This window comes from Synchiropus splendidus, chromosome 1, assembly GCF_027744825.2.
Source record: "Synchiropus splendidus isolate RoL2022-P1 chromosome 1, RoL_Sspl_1.0, whole genome shotgun sequence".
NCBI lineage: Eukaryota > Metazoa > Chordata > Actinopteri > Syngnathiformes > Callionymidae > Synchiropus > Synchiropus splendidus.
The window spans coordinates 45,434,639-45,451,610 of NC_071334.1; the positions used below are offsets into that span (position 1 = coordinate 45,434,639).

At 45.6% G+C, this 16,972-nt stretch overlaps 1 protein-coding gene across 5 annotated transcripts in view; it reads left to right on the forward strand.

Annotated features, from left to right (window-relative positions):
• rai14 (retinoic acid induced 14) overlaps positions 1–16,568 on the forward strand; it is a 34,192-nt gene extending 17,624 nt beyond the window's left edge. For 2 of the 5 annotated variants that reach the window (XM_053844859.1, XM_053844851.1), the window contains 19 exons: positions 1,954–2,084; positions 4,309–4,397; positions 4,482–4,546; positions 5,425–5,482; positions 5,747–5,817; positions 8,388–8,494; positions 8,573–8,757; positions 9,155–9,180; positions 9,440–9,526; positions 9,657–9,746; positions 10,399–10,521; positions 10,893–10,982; positions 11,884–12,561; positions 12,625–13,103; positions 13,276–13,444; positions 13,511–13,678; positions 13,767–13,925; positions 14,117–14,182; positions 14,254–16,568. In XM_053844859.1, the coding sequence (XP_053700834.1) occupies positions 1,954–2,084; positions 4,309–4,397; positions 4,482–4,546; positions 5,425–5,482; positions 5,747–5,817; positions 8,388–8,494; positions 8,573–8,757; positions 9,155–9,180; positions 9,440–9,526; positions 9,657–9,746; positions 10,399–10,521; positions 10,893–10,982; positions 11,884–12,561; positions 12,625–13,103; positions 13,276–13,444; positions 13,511–13,678; positions 13,767–13,925; positions 14,117–14,182; positions 14,254–14,340 (2,928 nt within the window). In that variant the 3' untranslated portion in view covers positions 14,341–16,568. The remainder of the gene's footprint in view (positions 1–1,953; positions 2,085–4,308; positions 4,398–4,481; positions 4,547–5,424; positions 5,483–5,746; positions 5,818–8,387; positions 8,495–8,572; positions 8,758–9,154; positions 9,181–9,439; positions 9,527–9,656; positions 9,747–10,398; positions 10,522–10,892; positions 10,983–11,883; positions 12,562–12,624; positions 13,104–13,275; positions 13,445–13,510; positions 13,679–13,766; positions 13,926–14,116; positions 14,183–14,253) is intronic. The other 3 variants (XM_053844867.1, XM_053844875.1, XM_053844883.1) reach the window with 3 other exon arrangements.
• Positions 16,569–16,972: the final 404 nt, after the last annotated feature.

The window sequence follows — 16,972 nt, forward strand, 5'->3', positions numbered from 1 at the left end:
TTGAGGTGAACCTGAGTCCAGGTAGTCTCAGTTGTGTTGAGTCTTTCCCAGCGACTTGTGGCGGGGGGTGGGGGGACACCCTGAACTGGTCACATCACCAGTCTGTTCCAGGGCGTGTAGATGAACCAACATATGCACTGTCATGTTTGGACATTTTAGAATCACCAGTTGACCTACAAATGTTTCCGGACTGTAGGAGGAAACCAGAGTGCCCTGAGGAACACTGCAGCATGCAAGCTGCACACAGAAAGGACGCAGGTTCACTCCCAGGAATTGACGCAAGCTGGACTTGAACCTACGACTTAACAAACCCACCACCACATCAAAATGCTTCGAACCATACATGTAGTTTTATTTTAAGTCAATGATTCTTCCACAAGACTCGGCAACATGAGCTGTAAGACTGAATCACTGATGTTGAAGACGCGTGGAACCCAAAAGTACATTTAAAAATGAGTTTTTTCACCTTCTGTTGTCTCTGATTTATCGGTTGCACTGAACAGCTGCCCGTCTCTGCCTTTGGTGGATTCACATCCACGTGACTCTCCTCTGCTCAGCTGTAAGATTGAGTAAACAGTTCATCATTTCCAGCCTGTCGGAGAACTTTCTCATCTTCCATCGCCTTCAAAACTGGAGCTCACTTCTGCTTTGAAGTGTGATCACAGGCAGTGGAGGATCCCAAGTGTGCATGTTTGTGCATCATTCACTGGACGCGCATCAACTTTCCGAAGCTTGAAAGGCAACTTTAAATGTTCTTCAGAGCTCGATCTTGTAAATGATCCATCAGGATCTGCCAGAGGAGCCTTCTGGTCATTCAAGCTGCTTCACTGACACTATTTTTTTTTTTACAGCCAGCAGTTTTCCGCCAGCAGTGCAGTTTGTGTTGCAGCCAATGCATTTGGGAATTTGCCCTTCCTGCCAGTTTGCAGCCGTACTGCTAGGTCAGTGTATCACGGCCCAGAAATAGCTTACAGTTTGCCACCAAGTATTTACAGTGACCTATCACGTGTAGGTCACTAGGCCATCATACTGCACTTCATCCTCATATGAGCAGGTGAACGTGAATTCTGCTGAGTGGTTCAGATTCCATGTAGATCAAGTTCAGGACAGAAATGAACCATACCCTTTTGGTGGGCCATGAATATTGGTGTTCTCCAGGCAATGTTTCACATCACTTGTGACTATATAAAGAACCCTTTCTTGTTAAACATTTAAAGTTAGAACAGCAAGACAGTCAGATACGTTGAGTCTGTCCTTCCCCACCTCGTGTCATGTCTGTGGTCACCATTTTCTAGAACCTAGGCTCTACGACCAGCGTTTATCATCTTGTATAGCTTCAACTTGATGTTTACTTTGATATTCAAGCAGCATTTTAGAAGGACATTTTCTCCCTCCACTCTCTTCACTTGCTTCCACTAGCCACTGGTGTCCCCTCCTAAACTGTGGTACAGGCCTATGACCCAGTTACACCCCAACCCTCCAGGTTTGCATCACCTTTTCAGCTTGCTGTTCCTCAGACAGAACCATCTCACTCCAACAATTCATGCTGTTTGCTGTAGCTTAGTTTGGTGCTTATTCTTGGTTTGAATTTGGGTATTTGGGTGGGTAATTTATGGAAGAGTCAACTTAATGATGTCCACTGTAACATATGAAACTGGACTGTTGATGCTGAAATGTTGCTTCAAATGCCATTCAAACTGTGCGTGAGCAGTGGTGCGATCGGGCCACGGGCTCTTGTTCTAACTCCTGTTATGAGTGAGCTCATGTTCATGACCTCACCTAAGTGGTGTGGCGTGTTTGTTCTCTGAGAAACTTACGTTAACTTGTGTGTTGTGCTTTCTTTATTTTTATGAAGAAAACATTTGTAAAACACAAATCTCCTCACCTGATTCCGTAACATAACTGTCTGGAACTTCCACCGTTAATGATTTTTTCCCCTTTTCTCCCCATAAGGTCAACGAGTGGAACAAGAATGACGAGCGCTTGCTTGCTGCCGTGGAACACGGCGAGGTGGACAAGTTGGCATCGCTGCTTGCCAAGAAAGGCGCCAGTGCTGTGAAGCTTGACAGCGAGGGAAAATCAGCGTGAGCATTCTCACTATTGTTCCACAACGAACCGTGTGACAATAAACGACTGTCATGGCCCAAATTGACCCCCGAGCAGTACACCCATCTACTGAGCTAATGGGGCTGGAGATGACAGGATACCATGAGGGAGTTTTACTGGCACACCAGGCGTCAGTTTTACTGGAGCAACAAGTAAAGCTTTAAATGACTACAATAGAGCCTTTTTAGGGATTAGACCTGCTCCCCTCTGATCAAACTTTATGATGGTGAACCACAGAGGGGAAGGTGAAGGTTGTGCTGCTTTAAAACTCCATGCTGTTTAACATTTTCAGTGTGACCTTATTCAGCAGTCAACACAAAATTGACAAACTCTAGTGTCTTCTCACACAGACGACTTCTTTTCAGTATTTAGCCACAAGCATCCTCGAAGAGTAGTTGAGTTGTAGAGTCTTTCTGTTAGTCTGACGGGACCTTCACTGAAGTCTTTGGCCCAATGAAAACAGGAGACCTGATTCGTTTCAGAACTGAGAATGGGGTTGGACTTAGAGTTGTTCAGGGTTTCCGCTACCTACAACACGACACGATTGAAAGATAGAAACAAACGGATTACACGTCATGGAGGCGGAGGTGAGCATGATGGTTCTCGACATACTTTTCACAGAAGAGTCCAGAAAGAAACATCATAATGACTGTGTTGCTCACGGAACTGAAGTTGTGCATTCTGGCCGGACATGTGAAGAGATGGACCACTGCTGGTTGGGGATGATTAAAACTAGGGTTTTTGTTGTCACCAATTCAGTAAATGTCAAAACTTTCCCATCTGCTTCATCGTTCCGTTCCGTGTTGTGTGGTATTTGGAAGGTGAATTGCAGTAAGTGTTAATTAGGTCAGCGTTGTTTCACTTTTTAAAAGACAGTTTTACATTCCTGCCAGTGGAATTACTGAACTCAGGTCAGGCTCTTTCATAACTGATAAACTGAATTTAAACTAACTGTCCAAATCCTTGTCATCAAAAGCACAATGAGTCATTCAAGTTATTGTCACTGCTCATGTGTTCGATGACTTTGCAGGTCCAAGTCAATATTTGGCCTATTTTGTTTTGTGCAGCATCAGTTGACCTACATGTGGTTCACAGCTCATTGAGACAAAACGTTAGTGCTTAATACTTTGAAACCCTCGACCATCCGTGAGTTCACAGCCTTGCAGTGACCCAGAAATGGCCAAGATGCTGCTTGCAGTATGTGAACCTCAGTGATTAGATGTTTTCGGGTCACTATGTGAGAAGTATGCAGGGAGAGTTGTTGTTGATTTGTGTTGTTTCTCAGCAAACAGTTTCGAGGTAGGACAAGAAACAAATATGGGCGAAAAACAAAACAGAACATGACCTACACAGTCAATAACCCCAGGAGTACATGGAGCTCCACTTTGACCTGTTTGACAGAGGGATGAATAAAACCTTTACGTTATGAATAGTTATCCTCTTTGTTAACCGAATGATAGGAATAAAGTTCACGTTTTATTGCTGCTGTTGTTGCTAACAAATAGTAAATGTTATGTATTTGAGTACCTAGAGGAAAATAGACATTGATGCAAATATCGTTCTCCAATTACTGACTTCAGTTTTGAAGGATGGAGTTGTTCAGCACGACCTCTGTTACTCTGTGAAAGTCGTCTGTTCACACTATGTGATGTGACTTGAATATAACTTTGCATTCAGTTGAATGTCTTTCACGTCTCACTAAATTACCATCAGAAGTAGAGAAGCATGTTGAAGCATGTTTATGTATTTGCTAGCATATCAGCATTTAATGGCCGCCGCTTTAAAGACCAATAAAGCAGCCAGGAACGTCTTGCTACACAAACCAATCTTTGGATGTGCAGCAATGTTATTCGGGGGAACCACAAGTATTCGTCTCATGTTTTGGGTTTGTGAAAGCTTTCCATCTGAGGCTTTTGAAAACTCAAAATACTTTTGTTGTCAAAGCAAATAAAGAAAATCAGGCATGAGCTATGCAGGCGACTGGAACTTTATCTTCTCTGGACTGATGTGGACCACGATACATTTTTTGTTGTCACAGCTACTGTGTGTGTTTACAAATGAAAATGTGATTAACTTGGGTTGAACGTGTTTGATTTGACAAGTTTGGTAAAAGAATCTGTTGGCAGTTTTGTGGTTAGCACAAGGCGGCTATTTCTCAATGGCATCTCCAAACACATCTGCAGTTGTTTTGTCTCCCCACAGTCTTCACGTCGCTGCGTCTCGTGGGCAGATCGAGTGTCTCAGCGTGCTGCTATCTCACGGTGCCGACTGGTCCGTCCCAGATGCTGCAGGTTGGAGATTCACTGTCTTTTCAGTCAAACACAACAAGAGCTCAGTTTATAAGAACACTAAACAGATACTTACATTTCGCTTAGGTTTAGGTCCGTTACACCTGGCTGCCAAAAACAACCACGTGGAGTGTTGCAGGAAGTTAATCCAGGTGAGACAAGAATTGTTACTTTTAGAAATCTTAACAACCAAGAGATGAAGGATTTTTGTGGCCGACTTACATTAAACAAATGACAGAATTGGAACATTTGAGAAACATTATTTACATCTTATGCTGTGATACTGAATAAAGAATCAGTCTAATCTGTTCTGATAATAAGGTAAAACAAATGCATGCAGTGCACTATTACAACAGTTTGATTACGTCTTTAAATCTGTACACAAATATCTGCTGGAATTCTTTTATTCCAGCTAACAGTTGCACACAGCCATCAGCAGTAAGATGGAGTAGATAAAGGGTGTCTGACCCGGAAAAAGGGCCGCAGTGGGTGCAGATTTTTGTTCCAGCCCTGAATGCACAAACAGGTGAACCAATCAGGTGTCAGCTGAGACAAACAGCACCAGACTGATGATCAACTGATGACAGTCTTCAGACACCTCATTGCTGAGTAGGTGTCTTCTTGCTTGGTTGGAACAAAAGCCTACACCCCTGCGGCCCTTTCAGGACCGGTTTGACACCTGTGGAGTAGATGAAATTAGTCGAATGCAAAGCAATTTGTTTCTTTGCGACAGTTTTTTTCCAGATAATGGACAAGTAATTTTATGAAAGCATGGCTACATAGCTTTAATGACAGCTGTATAGCGTAACAAAAGTACAACTCATGTTGTAACATTTTGAACATTTCCATTGAGCCCAATTTGTTTGATCTGAATAATGCTGTTGTGTTTGGTCAACACACGTCGTAGAAATGATTTGACAGATGTTTTGATTGAGCATTAGCAGCTTGTTTTTTGACAAAAAAGTTCTTTAATCTTAAATCCCCTGTATATATCCTAACCTTTATTTTGACTTCCTGACTCCCCCTACAGAGCAAATGTCCTGTGGATTGCGTGGACGGTTCAGGAAAGACGGCCTTACATCATGCCGGTGAGTGTTGTGGCGCTTACAGGGTTAAATTCATGGACCTGCTTGTGTTGAAGATTAGCCTGCATGTCAGAGGACGTGGGAACATATCTTTTGAGATTAAGATTAATCTGTGATTTATGTGGAATAAATCATCTGTCATATCTTTGCATGCGAGTTCATCTCGGGCGATTTACGTTCTCACAACTGCTGCGGAGGGGTTCATGGAGTTGAATGAGAGACTGGATTAATGGACTCAATTCTTGTGTGTTGAAATGTGTTTCTCAGCGGCTGGTGGGAAGATCCAGGCGGTCCAACTCCTCTGTGAACTCAAAAGTCCCATCAACCTCAGAGATGCAGTGAGTAGGTTTTTGCTTCCGTTAGCAGGAACATGTGCGTCCAAACATAACCAACCTGTCGACTTTCTTTTCTGCTTCATAACTGTGGCGATTCTTCATTGTTTTGGGCTTTCCAATAGGCCAAACCATATTGGTTTGACTCCTCGAGTTTGAAAGGAAGTTAAAGTTCAGAGGAGTCATTTTAAACTTCTCTTGAATGTTCCCAGCTCCTCATTAACGGACAGATAAAGCCTTGAGCGCTTTCATGCACTTGTGTGTGCGTTCTCGTTTAGCTATACTTGTGAAGACCTTTTGCTTTGTGGGGACATTTTTGCTAGTACTCACAAGGTTAAGCTTCAGTTTGGTTTTGAAAACTTAAAATAACCAGGTTATTATAATTTGATCTAAGTTGGGTTTAGAGTCATTTAGTTTAGCCATTTGATTTTGCATGGTTAGGTTTAGGGTGAGAGGCTGGGGAAAGCATAAACTCAATGAACTGTCCCCACAAAGATACTGGTATGACAGTGAATGTGTGTGTGTTTTGCTTTGGTTTCAGTTGTGGATGGATGCATACTGTTAGGGTGAGTGGCTAAGGAAAGGGTTATGGCAATGAGCGGTCCCCAAAAGTTACTGAAGCAAAAGTGTGTGTGTGTGTGTGTGTGTGTGTGTGTGTGTGTGTGTGTGTGTGTGTGTGTGTGTGTGTGCGTGCGTGCGTGCGTGCGTGCGTGCGTGCGTGCGTGCGTGCGTGCGTGCGTGCGTGCGTGCGTGCGTCAGGTCAGTGTACTGCGAGAAGTCTTGAACCGCAGACATGTGGTCTCCATCGCAGTGACGCTTGATGCCTGTGGCTTCTGGTGTGTGTGAGTGAACTACAGTGAAAAGTTGAAAACTAGTCCCTTTATGTTCAGGATTGTGAGAGAAAAAAGGGTGATCAGTGTATTTGAAGAAGTCAAGAGCAGCAGTCTTGGTCCAGAAGACTCATTCTGATTGGATACAATTTTAAAATTCTAGAGCTTCAGTTCCAATTAATGGGACACTGATAGTGATCTTAATCTAGAGCTCCATCTCCTGCCTTATGGTAGAGGAAACCCTCTGTAGCTCCTCCAATATGGTGATGCAGATGATGGGATGTAGCAAAGAAACTTGAAGGACATCACAGAAAAGATTGGGGGATCTGCCTGACTGTGTGGGAGCAGTAAGCAGTGTCAGCAGTGCCACTATGCTCTGGTCCTTTAAAGTTGTTTCAGGAGAGGGTCAGGAGGTGGTGGGATCTGGTCCACAGATCAAGAGAGAGAAACTGAAGTGCATCATTGGACCCTGTCATCATCTGAGCGTTAGTTTGGCTCCTCCCCCTCCGTACATCATTAGTATTCCAGCTGCTGATGTTTTCCTCTCAGCAGCTGGATGAGTTGATGTATAGTCACGGCAGCTTGTTCCCCCTCAGCCAGAACCTCCTCCTGATCTACATTCAACCTGAACCATCCATCTGAAGGACATCTGCCAGGTTCTTGATATGGAAGCATGACAGCAAGCTTTTTGGAATGCGCGTACAGTCCTTTTGGAGGCACCTTTTATTTTGCTCATGTGTTTCCTCTGTCTTCCGCTTATTCCTGAACCAAGGATGGACAGGTCACAACTACAGATAGATATCAACCTGAAACCCACGCAAGCACACAGTAAAGGACCCAGGTTCGCTCCAAATGCCTCAAGCAAGGTTCAAAAGTAGTAAACAAACTGCAGTAACAGATTTTGCTGTACCACAGCGACTGTTTGTTTTCATACTCCAAAGACTGAGATGAGATTGACTCATATTTCAGGTTGCTTGGGCAAAAAGAAAAACGCTGACAAAAAACAAATGCTAAATCAACAAACCGTGAACTTACTACGTCAATTGTCTACCCTGATGTTGTTGCTCAGCTCAGTAGCTAAATTAAGGAACATCAGGTGACACATCCACTTTCCCCTGACAATTCATGTTCTGACACTGTGTTTCTCTCAGCTGGCGGCTTTTCTTCGAGAGCAAAGCATGCTGGGACACAAGATGTGGTTGACTGAAGTTGTTCGCTACTTCTCAGGGTTCACTGTAAATCCTCTGCAGGAGTAATTTAGTAGAGCGGGTGAGTGGAAGCAGAGCTCCTCAGCGGGGCACTTACATGCTTAGGCAGAAGCCACAACATAGTTGAGCTTGTTCTCTGCGGTTCAGTCAGAACTTTGGTGACACAGCTTCTTTGCTTTACACTTTTAGCGGCCGGTCACACTGCTCCTAGCCACACCCAGAATGCACTCTTTCACCTCCTGCAATCTGAGGTTCAGCTGAGGTCAGATCAGGGGTCGATTTGAGGGTCAAGTTTCTTCATTCCTGTGGAAAGTATGTGAAAGTGTGAGCAGTTGTCTGAGAAGTGTCAAGTCTGCTGACCTGGACATGAATCATAACTGGGATTTTCCCAAAGCCAGTCTGCTGGGAGAACTTTCCTCCCTCTTCACAGCGATGTGAGGCTTCTCTCACCGCACCAATATTCACTGATCCAGGTTTAAATCACGATGTCACCACACAAGCACATGTTGATTCCATCTCCATACGTTTTGTCCTGAAGGACGGACTCACGCCGCTGCTGCTGTCAGCCAAACACGGTCACGCCGACGTGTGCTGCACTTTACTGGACCTTGGTGCTGAACTCCACATTCCAGACAACAACTGCAGGTGTGGGCGGGCAAGGGGGGAGAAAGTCACAATTCTCTTTTTGTTTTAGGATTTATTGACCTGGTGTGTATGTTCCAGAACTGCCTTGATGCTCGCTGCAGAGTGTGGTTCTGTGTCTGTGGTTGATGCGTTGGTTCAGCGAGGAGCCGACTTGACAGCTCTGGACTCTCAAGGTCACGATGTTCTGCACTTCTCCAAACTGGGCGGAAACTCTGAGGTCAACGCAAGTCTCACTGTGGCACTGAATAGACAGGCGAGCTCAGGTGGGCTAATCTGCCTTGTCTCTGCTACCATCTAGTGGTACCATCGTGTATAGAAGCTCAGAAATCCACAGCATGTTGATAAATATCGTGCGCAGCTAGAGTTGTTAAACAATCCAAATTGATATCTACTGATATATACTGTCTTGTTTAGTTATTATAACTGATCAATGACTCGATCAGACCTGTTTGAACACAAGTTACAGAGGCCTCACGAGCGATGGTGAGGAGACACCTAGCGGATGGTTTGGGTACTGAACATCACCACAAGATTACTTAGTGGGTCTGAATTGAACGAAGGCCACTAATAGAAAAACCTGGTGGAAATCACCTGAGCATTTGACTTGACAGCTGACAGCTTTGGCGTGATTGACTGAAGAATATTTCCCGTCTTTCACAGGTACCAAGTCTCCCAAAAGTCCTCTGGTAAGTTCCAACCACTTTCTCTTCTCTGTTCCTATATTAGTTTAAAAAGTTCATGTAATAATCATGTAACATGACGGTACATAATCAAGTATGAGACATTAATTATTTCTTTAGTGAAACACATTTAAGTTTAAACTGATTTTGCTTCTAGAGAAACTGAAGTTCACTGTTTTATATTATCGGACAAATCTAACTTGGTGTTCTGATTCTCCTTCCACTAACCTTCACTTGATCCGCCGTCTGTCCTGCCGCTCCTCAGCATGATCAAGTAGCTAAACTAAGCGATGAGCGGCTCACAACTCCTAAAAAACGAAAAGCCCCTCCACCTCCCATTAGCCCACCGCAGGTAAAGGCATGTTCACTCCATTCATTAATGAGGCACTTTTACTCTCCGCAGCCATGTTGCTTCTGTTCATCGTGCTCACTGTTCAGACTGTCGGAGCGATTCAGCACAGATATTTTTTTTAATTCCACAGAACTCTGGCCCAAACTCTCCTGCAGCGGTCAACTCTACTGGGACTCCAACGTCCAACAAGAGCGACACCCAAAAACCATTCAACTACAAGGTAACAGAAGGATAGCAGCTCAAAGGTTGTCAGGTTCAGATGGATCATGAGAAAGAGCCAAAATCCATGTCAACTTTAAAATGTAGCATGTGACATTAGGTCCAATTCATTCAGTTGCGAGAGCGGTAAATGTTCAACCATGATAAGTTGCCTGTGTGTTCCGAGTGAATGTGTAGCCATGATGCAGCTCAGTACTAGGGTTATGATTGTTGTGCAGCCTCGCAGACAGAAGGTTGTGGGTCGAACTGGAGGAGTGAAACTGGGCCCATTCTGTGTGAAGTTTGTATCCAATCTCCGCGTTTTACTTGTGTTGTCAGCAGGCAGTTTTATCAGTGTGTTTCTTCGTGGGAGTTTGAAGACAGGGCACAGATTATGTCAGAATTCAGAACATACACACTTCACTCCCCACTGGAGTTATTAAAGCATATCTGCCTTTACTAAAAGACTGAATTAAGTAAATCTGAGGAAGTATTGAATCTGCTATGTTTCTGGGACAAGTGTGTGTTTGCCTTCCAGGTTTTATTTTACACTCTTTCACAAGCAGTTACCTCTATATATATGACCAAGTCTATTATTGAGAGTCACTTTTCGAAACCGTCCCTTTCCTCTTGTGCACTCCCATCCTTCCTCCCTCCCCTTCCCCTCATATGAGCAGGAGGATGAGGTGGGAGATGAGTATGAGAAGCGACAGCAGGAGAGGAACATGCTGCTGGCCGGTGAGGACATGAAGCAGACGGTGGAACCGACGGTGACGGGTCCGGAGCTGGACGTGAAGGTGACTCGTGAGGCGACACTTAAATAGCATGAGGAACTGATGTGCTGAGTTGGACATAACAGCAGTCGTGGATGGTTGAATGAACAAGGTTTGGATTGAAACCGACGCTAACGATTTCAGATTTCAGAATCAGCTTTCGGGTTTAATGTCTCATTTAAATCACAACATCAAGTCAGTTTTAGCTGAAGTTGAATCTGAGTTGAGGTTAAACGGAAAACAACAAGATCCCCACGACACTGTGACAGCAGACGAGGGCTGAGCTACATTCTTGTAGGAGGTCTAACTGAGCAGGAGCGTGTCACGACTCGTTTTGTTTTTCACAAGAAGCCAGTGGTCTTGAACTGTGTGTGATGGTGTGTGTTCGTGGGCAGGTGGAGCGAGCAGGAGCTGCACACGCTGCTCTGCAGGCCAAGATCGCAGAGCTCACTCAGGAGAACCGACAGCTGAGCAGCATGTTCAAGGTTGGTCATTTGTCCACTCAGTTGCAGTCGTAGGAGGAGCTCATGGAGTCAAAGACCGCGCCATAATACTATGACGCCCTCTTGGCTGTTCTCCAGCAACAGAACACCTTTTCATTGAGAAGCAGTCAGCAACACTGTATTTTTAGGGAGTGAAGCTAACTTGTTAAAAGAGAACTAAAGTGGAGAAGCACTTTTGTTTGAAGATGAAGCCTTTTCAGATCTGAACTGAAGTCCAGTTTCTTTCTGATGATGTGGATGAATGAGAGTATTTATATGAGATTATATATAATTATATATATAGTGGTGGGACTTTAATGAGTTAATTATGATTTATTAATTATAACCAAAAAAAAATAATTTAATTTAATTGAGCAGTTTACTCTCCAGACAACAGGGAACCTTTGTCAGTGCAGGAGTTCCTGGTCCACTGATCACACTGATGCACAAGACACGTGGCAGCTAGGATGATAACAACAACAACAAACATGGAGGAATCCCTGAACAAAAGCAAACAAAAGCTTCTGTTTGCTTTGGTTCAGGGAGGTTTTTCACTACACAATGTCCAGGGTTTCCACTACTCTGAATGGACTTGAAATTCTTATAACATTGAAATTCTTATACAAATATTTTCAAGACATGAAAAGAGCTTTAGTTTAAATAAGGTGATATAAAAACACCATCGTGATTTATTGATGCAAAATAAACAATATTTTGTTGGTTAAATGTATGTACGACTTACATTTGATTTGTATGATAATGATAAAATGTGTGTGTGTGTGTCAACTGTATATAAAATAGGGAGTGTATGAATGCTGTCCTGTCAGGATCATCAGCAAAGTAACCCTGCCTCACAACCTCTTAAACCACCCTGTTGACTACTGTGTTCCTCCTCACCTCACAGAAACATCTGCAGCTTCAAGGAAAAGAATGTTCAAATGATGATCACATGAACTCCAACGCCTCCTTCCACTCCGTCCAAGATGAGTTGGCGACCCCGACATGCCCATCCTACCTGGCAGGGAATAATAGCGCAGCCACCATGTCAGATCTAGGAGAGGCAGAAGAGAGTGAGCTAGGAAGAGCAGGGGGCTGGGAGGAGATTAGGCTGCTGAGACAAGCACTGGAGAGTGTTCAGATGAAGCTGCTGGAGTCCAGGAAGGAGAATCGATCTCTTCAGGCTCAACTGAAACCAGAGCAAGGAGCAGGTGGGGAGGATGAAAGTGGGAGGGTGAAAGGTAGAGAGGAGGAGTTGATGGAGAGCCTTGCTGAACTGCAAGCCAAACTGACAGACACTCAGGAGCGATACCACCAGGCTCTGGAGGAGGTGGAGGGGCTGAGAGCACAGATGGGAGGAGAAGGAGAGCCCACTGAGAGACAGGAGGAGAAGAGAGGCATGTTGGAGGAGGAGCTGAGACGCCTGAAAACCCGGCTGGCTCAGTTTGGGTTGGAACAGGAGCAAGCAGCTCAGCAGATCAGACTTCTGCAGGAGGAGAGGCGACGGCTGAAGGAGGAGGAGCAGCGATCGAGTCAGGTGGAGGAGCTGTACAAGGAGGCGCAGGAGGAGATCAGGATGCTGCAGGTGCGTCGCCTCAGGCGGGTCTCTTTCTCCACATCAGCCTCACCTGTGTCTCTCTGTGTTCAGGAAGCTCTGCAAGGAACAGTTCCCGTGGAGGCTGCGGCCAAAGACTTTGAGGAAATGAAGGCAGAACTCAGCGAGGTCAACTCCGGACTGCAGCGCCGCCTGCTGGAACTCTCACACTCCTACAGTGAAGCCAAAAATCAGCTCAGCACTGCACAGAAACAGCTGGCTGAGGCGCAGGCTGACACCAGTGGCTCGTCGTCGCCATCTTCAGGACAACAAGCTGATGCGCTGAAGCTCAGACTGGAGGAGCTGCAGGCGCTGCTGGCTGAAGCAGAGAAGAAGAACTCAGCGGCGCAGCAGGAGATCTCTCAGCTGAGGCAGGAGGCCGAGGCTCAGGCGCAGAACAGCATCGCCCTTGCAGACCACTTGCAGGTCATGTCGTCTCTGGGGAACGCCATCAAAGAGCTGGAGAGCCAGGTGGAGGCTCTGACGGAGCAGCTGCAGCAGAAGACTCTACAAGTGGAATCTCTGCAGAAGAAGTAAGACTCCAGAGAAATCTGTCCCATTACATTCGATCACACAGGCCAGCCACCTCACAGAGCAGAGAGCTAAAGGCCTAGAGCTGTAGAAAGATACCGATCACATTTCCATGCAGCAGCCATCACGCTGTGTCTGTGAGGAGGAGCTGTGAGGAACCCTGTTTTGTGTCAGGTTACCGGTGGAGAGTGAAGTCAACTCAGAGGAGTCCGTCTCCAGCGCTGATCACATGACCATGAGGCAGCAGCTGGAGAGCGAGGTGAATGATGTGACGCAGCTCCTACAGGAGGCGCTCCGGAAGCAGGACGACATGGCTCTGGAGGCGGCCGGAGCCTGGCAGAAGGTGAGAAGACAAGTCCAGCTCCAGTGACTTGGAGCGTTGTTATTGACACATGTCGGGACAATTTAGGCGCGCGAGAGTCGCGCAGAGTGTGAAGCCCTGCAGGAGGTGGTGAAGACGACTGAGGACAAGAACCAGAGTCTGACCTCCAGACTGGCTGAGTCCCAGGATGCCGTCTGTCAACTGAAGCAGGTGGTGGAGAATCACGTCGCCTCCGAGCGAGAGAAGAACAAGAGGGTCTGTGGCTGAAGGAACTGAAACGTTTGGAGCCTAGGTGCTGAAGTGGAACGTCATCGTTGACCCCCCCTCCACTCGTGTTTCCCAGATCGACGACCTGTCCCGGGAAGTAGGGAAGCTGAAGGACGCCTTGAACAGCCTCTCGCAGCTCTCCTACTCGTCCAGCTCGCCCTCCAAGAGGCAACAGCAGAGTCAGCAGCTGGAGACGCTGCAGCAGCAGGTCAAACAGCTGCAGTACCAACTGGCGGTAAGACTAAACTCTCACACGCGTCAGTTTCAGCCATTCTGGTACAACTCCGTCCAGTCTGACTAGAGGGTGCAAAGAAGCAGGTGAATCGATGTCCTCCAAAAGGACTTTCATCTGTGGGCCTCTCACATGCACCCCCGAAATCTTAAAAATTTCACTCTGGTTCAGTGAAAAATGCTTGTCTTTGGCAGGAATCAAAGAAACAGCATCATGAGATCGTGTCGGTCTACAGGATGCACCTGCTCTATGCCGTTCAGGTGAGTCACTGCAGTGTGGCTGAAGAAACATGCTCACGTCTGGAGCTAAGGCCTCAGTGTTCTGTCTGCAGGGCCAAATGGATGAGGACGTCCAGAAGGCCTTAAAGCAGATCCTGATGATGTGCAAGATGCCAAGTCCAACTAAGGAGGCCTGTTGACTCGTGCCGCTGCTCTACCTTCAAGTAACAGCTGCTGCTGCAACATCCAGATTGCCATGCTTAAGTCTGGTGCAGCTGAAGTTCATCACTGTTTCAAAGTGCTTCAGCCCAGCAAGCCAGCAACCTCAGTCAACATAATAACTGAGTACTACCAAGAGCAGTGACCTTAACTGACCTGTTGCGGGTCAAACATCCACGCCATGCAGCCCAGCGGCCTCAATTTTTAACGGTGCGCACAGGTGTTGTACACTTCTTCTGGTTTTCATGAAGAAACAGCAAACTTGATGTGATAATGTGAACAGGGGAGACAGCAAAAAAAAGAATGGAACGTAGCCAAGTGATCGAGAGGCAGAGGGGAACATTTTGTCATTTACAGTGTTGGTGACTGTAAAAACGCTAGTTTTTAATCATGAGGAGCAAATCTCTCTCCAATCCAAGCCGTCCTGACGCGGTCCGTCTCTTCATATGTCCGGCCAGAAAGTGCGACCTGAGTTCCGCGAGCAACAACTTTCTGGGTTTTTCCATGAAAGACATGGAAAAAAAACATCATGTTCATGTCCACCTCCGCGATGTGCTATCCATTGGTTTTGATGTGTTTTAATACGTTTGAACACGTGACGTTTTATCTTTAAAAAGACATTTTTTTTGTGATGTGCAGATGGGCAGAAACCCTGCAGCAGGTGGATGGAATCAAAGAAACCGTGTGAAAGTGATGCGTATGAGTGAAGTGGATAGATGCTACACATTCTGCAGCACATAATAAAAACGAAATAATGCATATGTAGTTCATACCAATGCCCTGTGCAATGCGCACGTGTCTATTACTGTGAAAGGAATAAGGAATTCCTCCACATAGTTAATGTCACTCTCACTAAGGTCACTTCGAAATGTGCTGTGCTGCACAACACAGCGTGTCCCCATGTGTGACTCTGAGGATGTGTACGAGGAGACGTTCTGACTTATTCACAAGTTGCTTCAATGATGTCCATCAGGTCACTTTGGATGTCCCGCATCTCCTCAGTTACAACGGCGATGGAAGAGAGCCTCTATGCAGAAAGGCATAAAGCAAAATATTGTTTGACTTTGGATAAGTTGTGGTGAACGGCGTCTCAAAGGTACATTTTACGTTTGAAATTTGAAAGTTTGTTTCCCCTCTGTCTCCGTTCCATGACAGTGGTGTGCCGTATAGCCAAGTGGGGTGTTCCATGACCTTATATGGGCGTAATCTGGGCAAAGTAAAACGCGTTCTTGTGTACGACAGGCTTCAGGATAGGTTGTGATTTATAAACCGAAACAGACAGAGGACGTGTGTACAAACGCTTTTATAAATCTGGAAGTTTTAGTGTGCAGGCCAACGGTAGAGTGCTTTCCTTGGCACAGTTTTATAAATGAGGCCTCAGGTGCGCTGGCACGGCAGTTTCAAAGTCTATTTTGAGAGACGACTATTTCATTCACTCTCCGACTGTTAAAAAGTTTTCCACTTTAAATTATTTGTGTCCTTGCTACCGTGCATGCAACCTTTTCTAAACCCAAATATTGGTGTCAGTGAAGACCAAGCATGCTGGCGTTTCTCTGGTTTTGTAGCACAGGTGTGGTTTACTCAATTGTTTTCATTTAAAGGCTGTTTGGCCTTATTCTTAAAATCTTTTCATCTTAGAGTACAAAGGAGCACAACTTGTTTTAATCGTGTGCCAAGTTTCTTAATTCATGTGAGCGGATGGAAATATTTGTCTTTAAAGGAAGGCAGGAATAAAAGGACAGTTATGAAAGAACACTCTGAAAACATCCTGCACTATTAAATTATTTTTGTTACGTTTTTTTTTTTTTTTTTTCACGAAACCAACTTGTTCTTGTGCCTCTGTCACACACGCTGTGGCGAGTCCAGCTGCAGCAGCACTTGTCTGATGTCATCTGAACCAACTTGCCAAGTTGCACCAGGAGTCCAAACCACTTCCACCTTGCCTTTGTGCTGACCAGGAGCCGCTCGCTCAGGTCTCATGGTCTCTGAACTAAATCTGTTTCTTGTCTGTTACTCAGGATGTTTTGGCTCTGGTTGTTGGTAAATTAGACGGTTTGCATGTTCCGTTTCATATTTTGGAGAACGCAGATATGACTTTGTGCCATGACTGAAAGAACTTTGTACTGTGAAAGGAAACGACACCTTTCAGTTTTGTACTAATTTAAAGTTGCTTGTTCGATTTGTCCACAGGAATAAACATTTTAAATAGCTCTGGTTTCTTTGAGAGTCAGTCCCCACGCGTTTTCACAATACGCCACTAGGGGGCAGGATGGTGACAAAATCCACTGCCACCATGAGTGGGAGAGAACATGTGCATCTCCAGGGGAAGGTTGCGACTGAACCTGGACATCTGAGAGGTGCATGTGTCGGCCAGGATCATTGGGCAAACACCGGCCACAAAAATATGAGCAATAGTTGCTGCCCGTGATGGGACTCCCTCGCCTGAGTCAACACTGTCCTCCCTCCGTGTCCACTCATCTTGGGTCCTCAGAAGTTCTGCCAGCTCCAACTCTGCTCCTCTGTTTCCTCTAACTGGTGGCACAGCCTCCGTTTCCTGCTCTGGCCCTGATCTCTCTGCCCACTGGACAAACACACGTTTCTGACTTGACACGA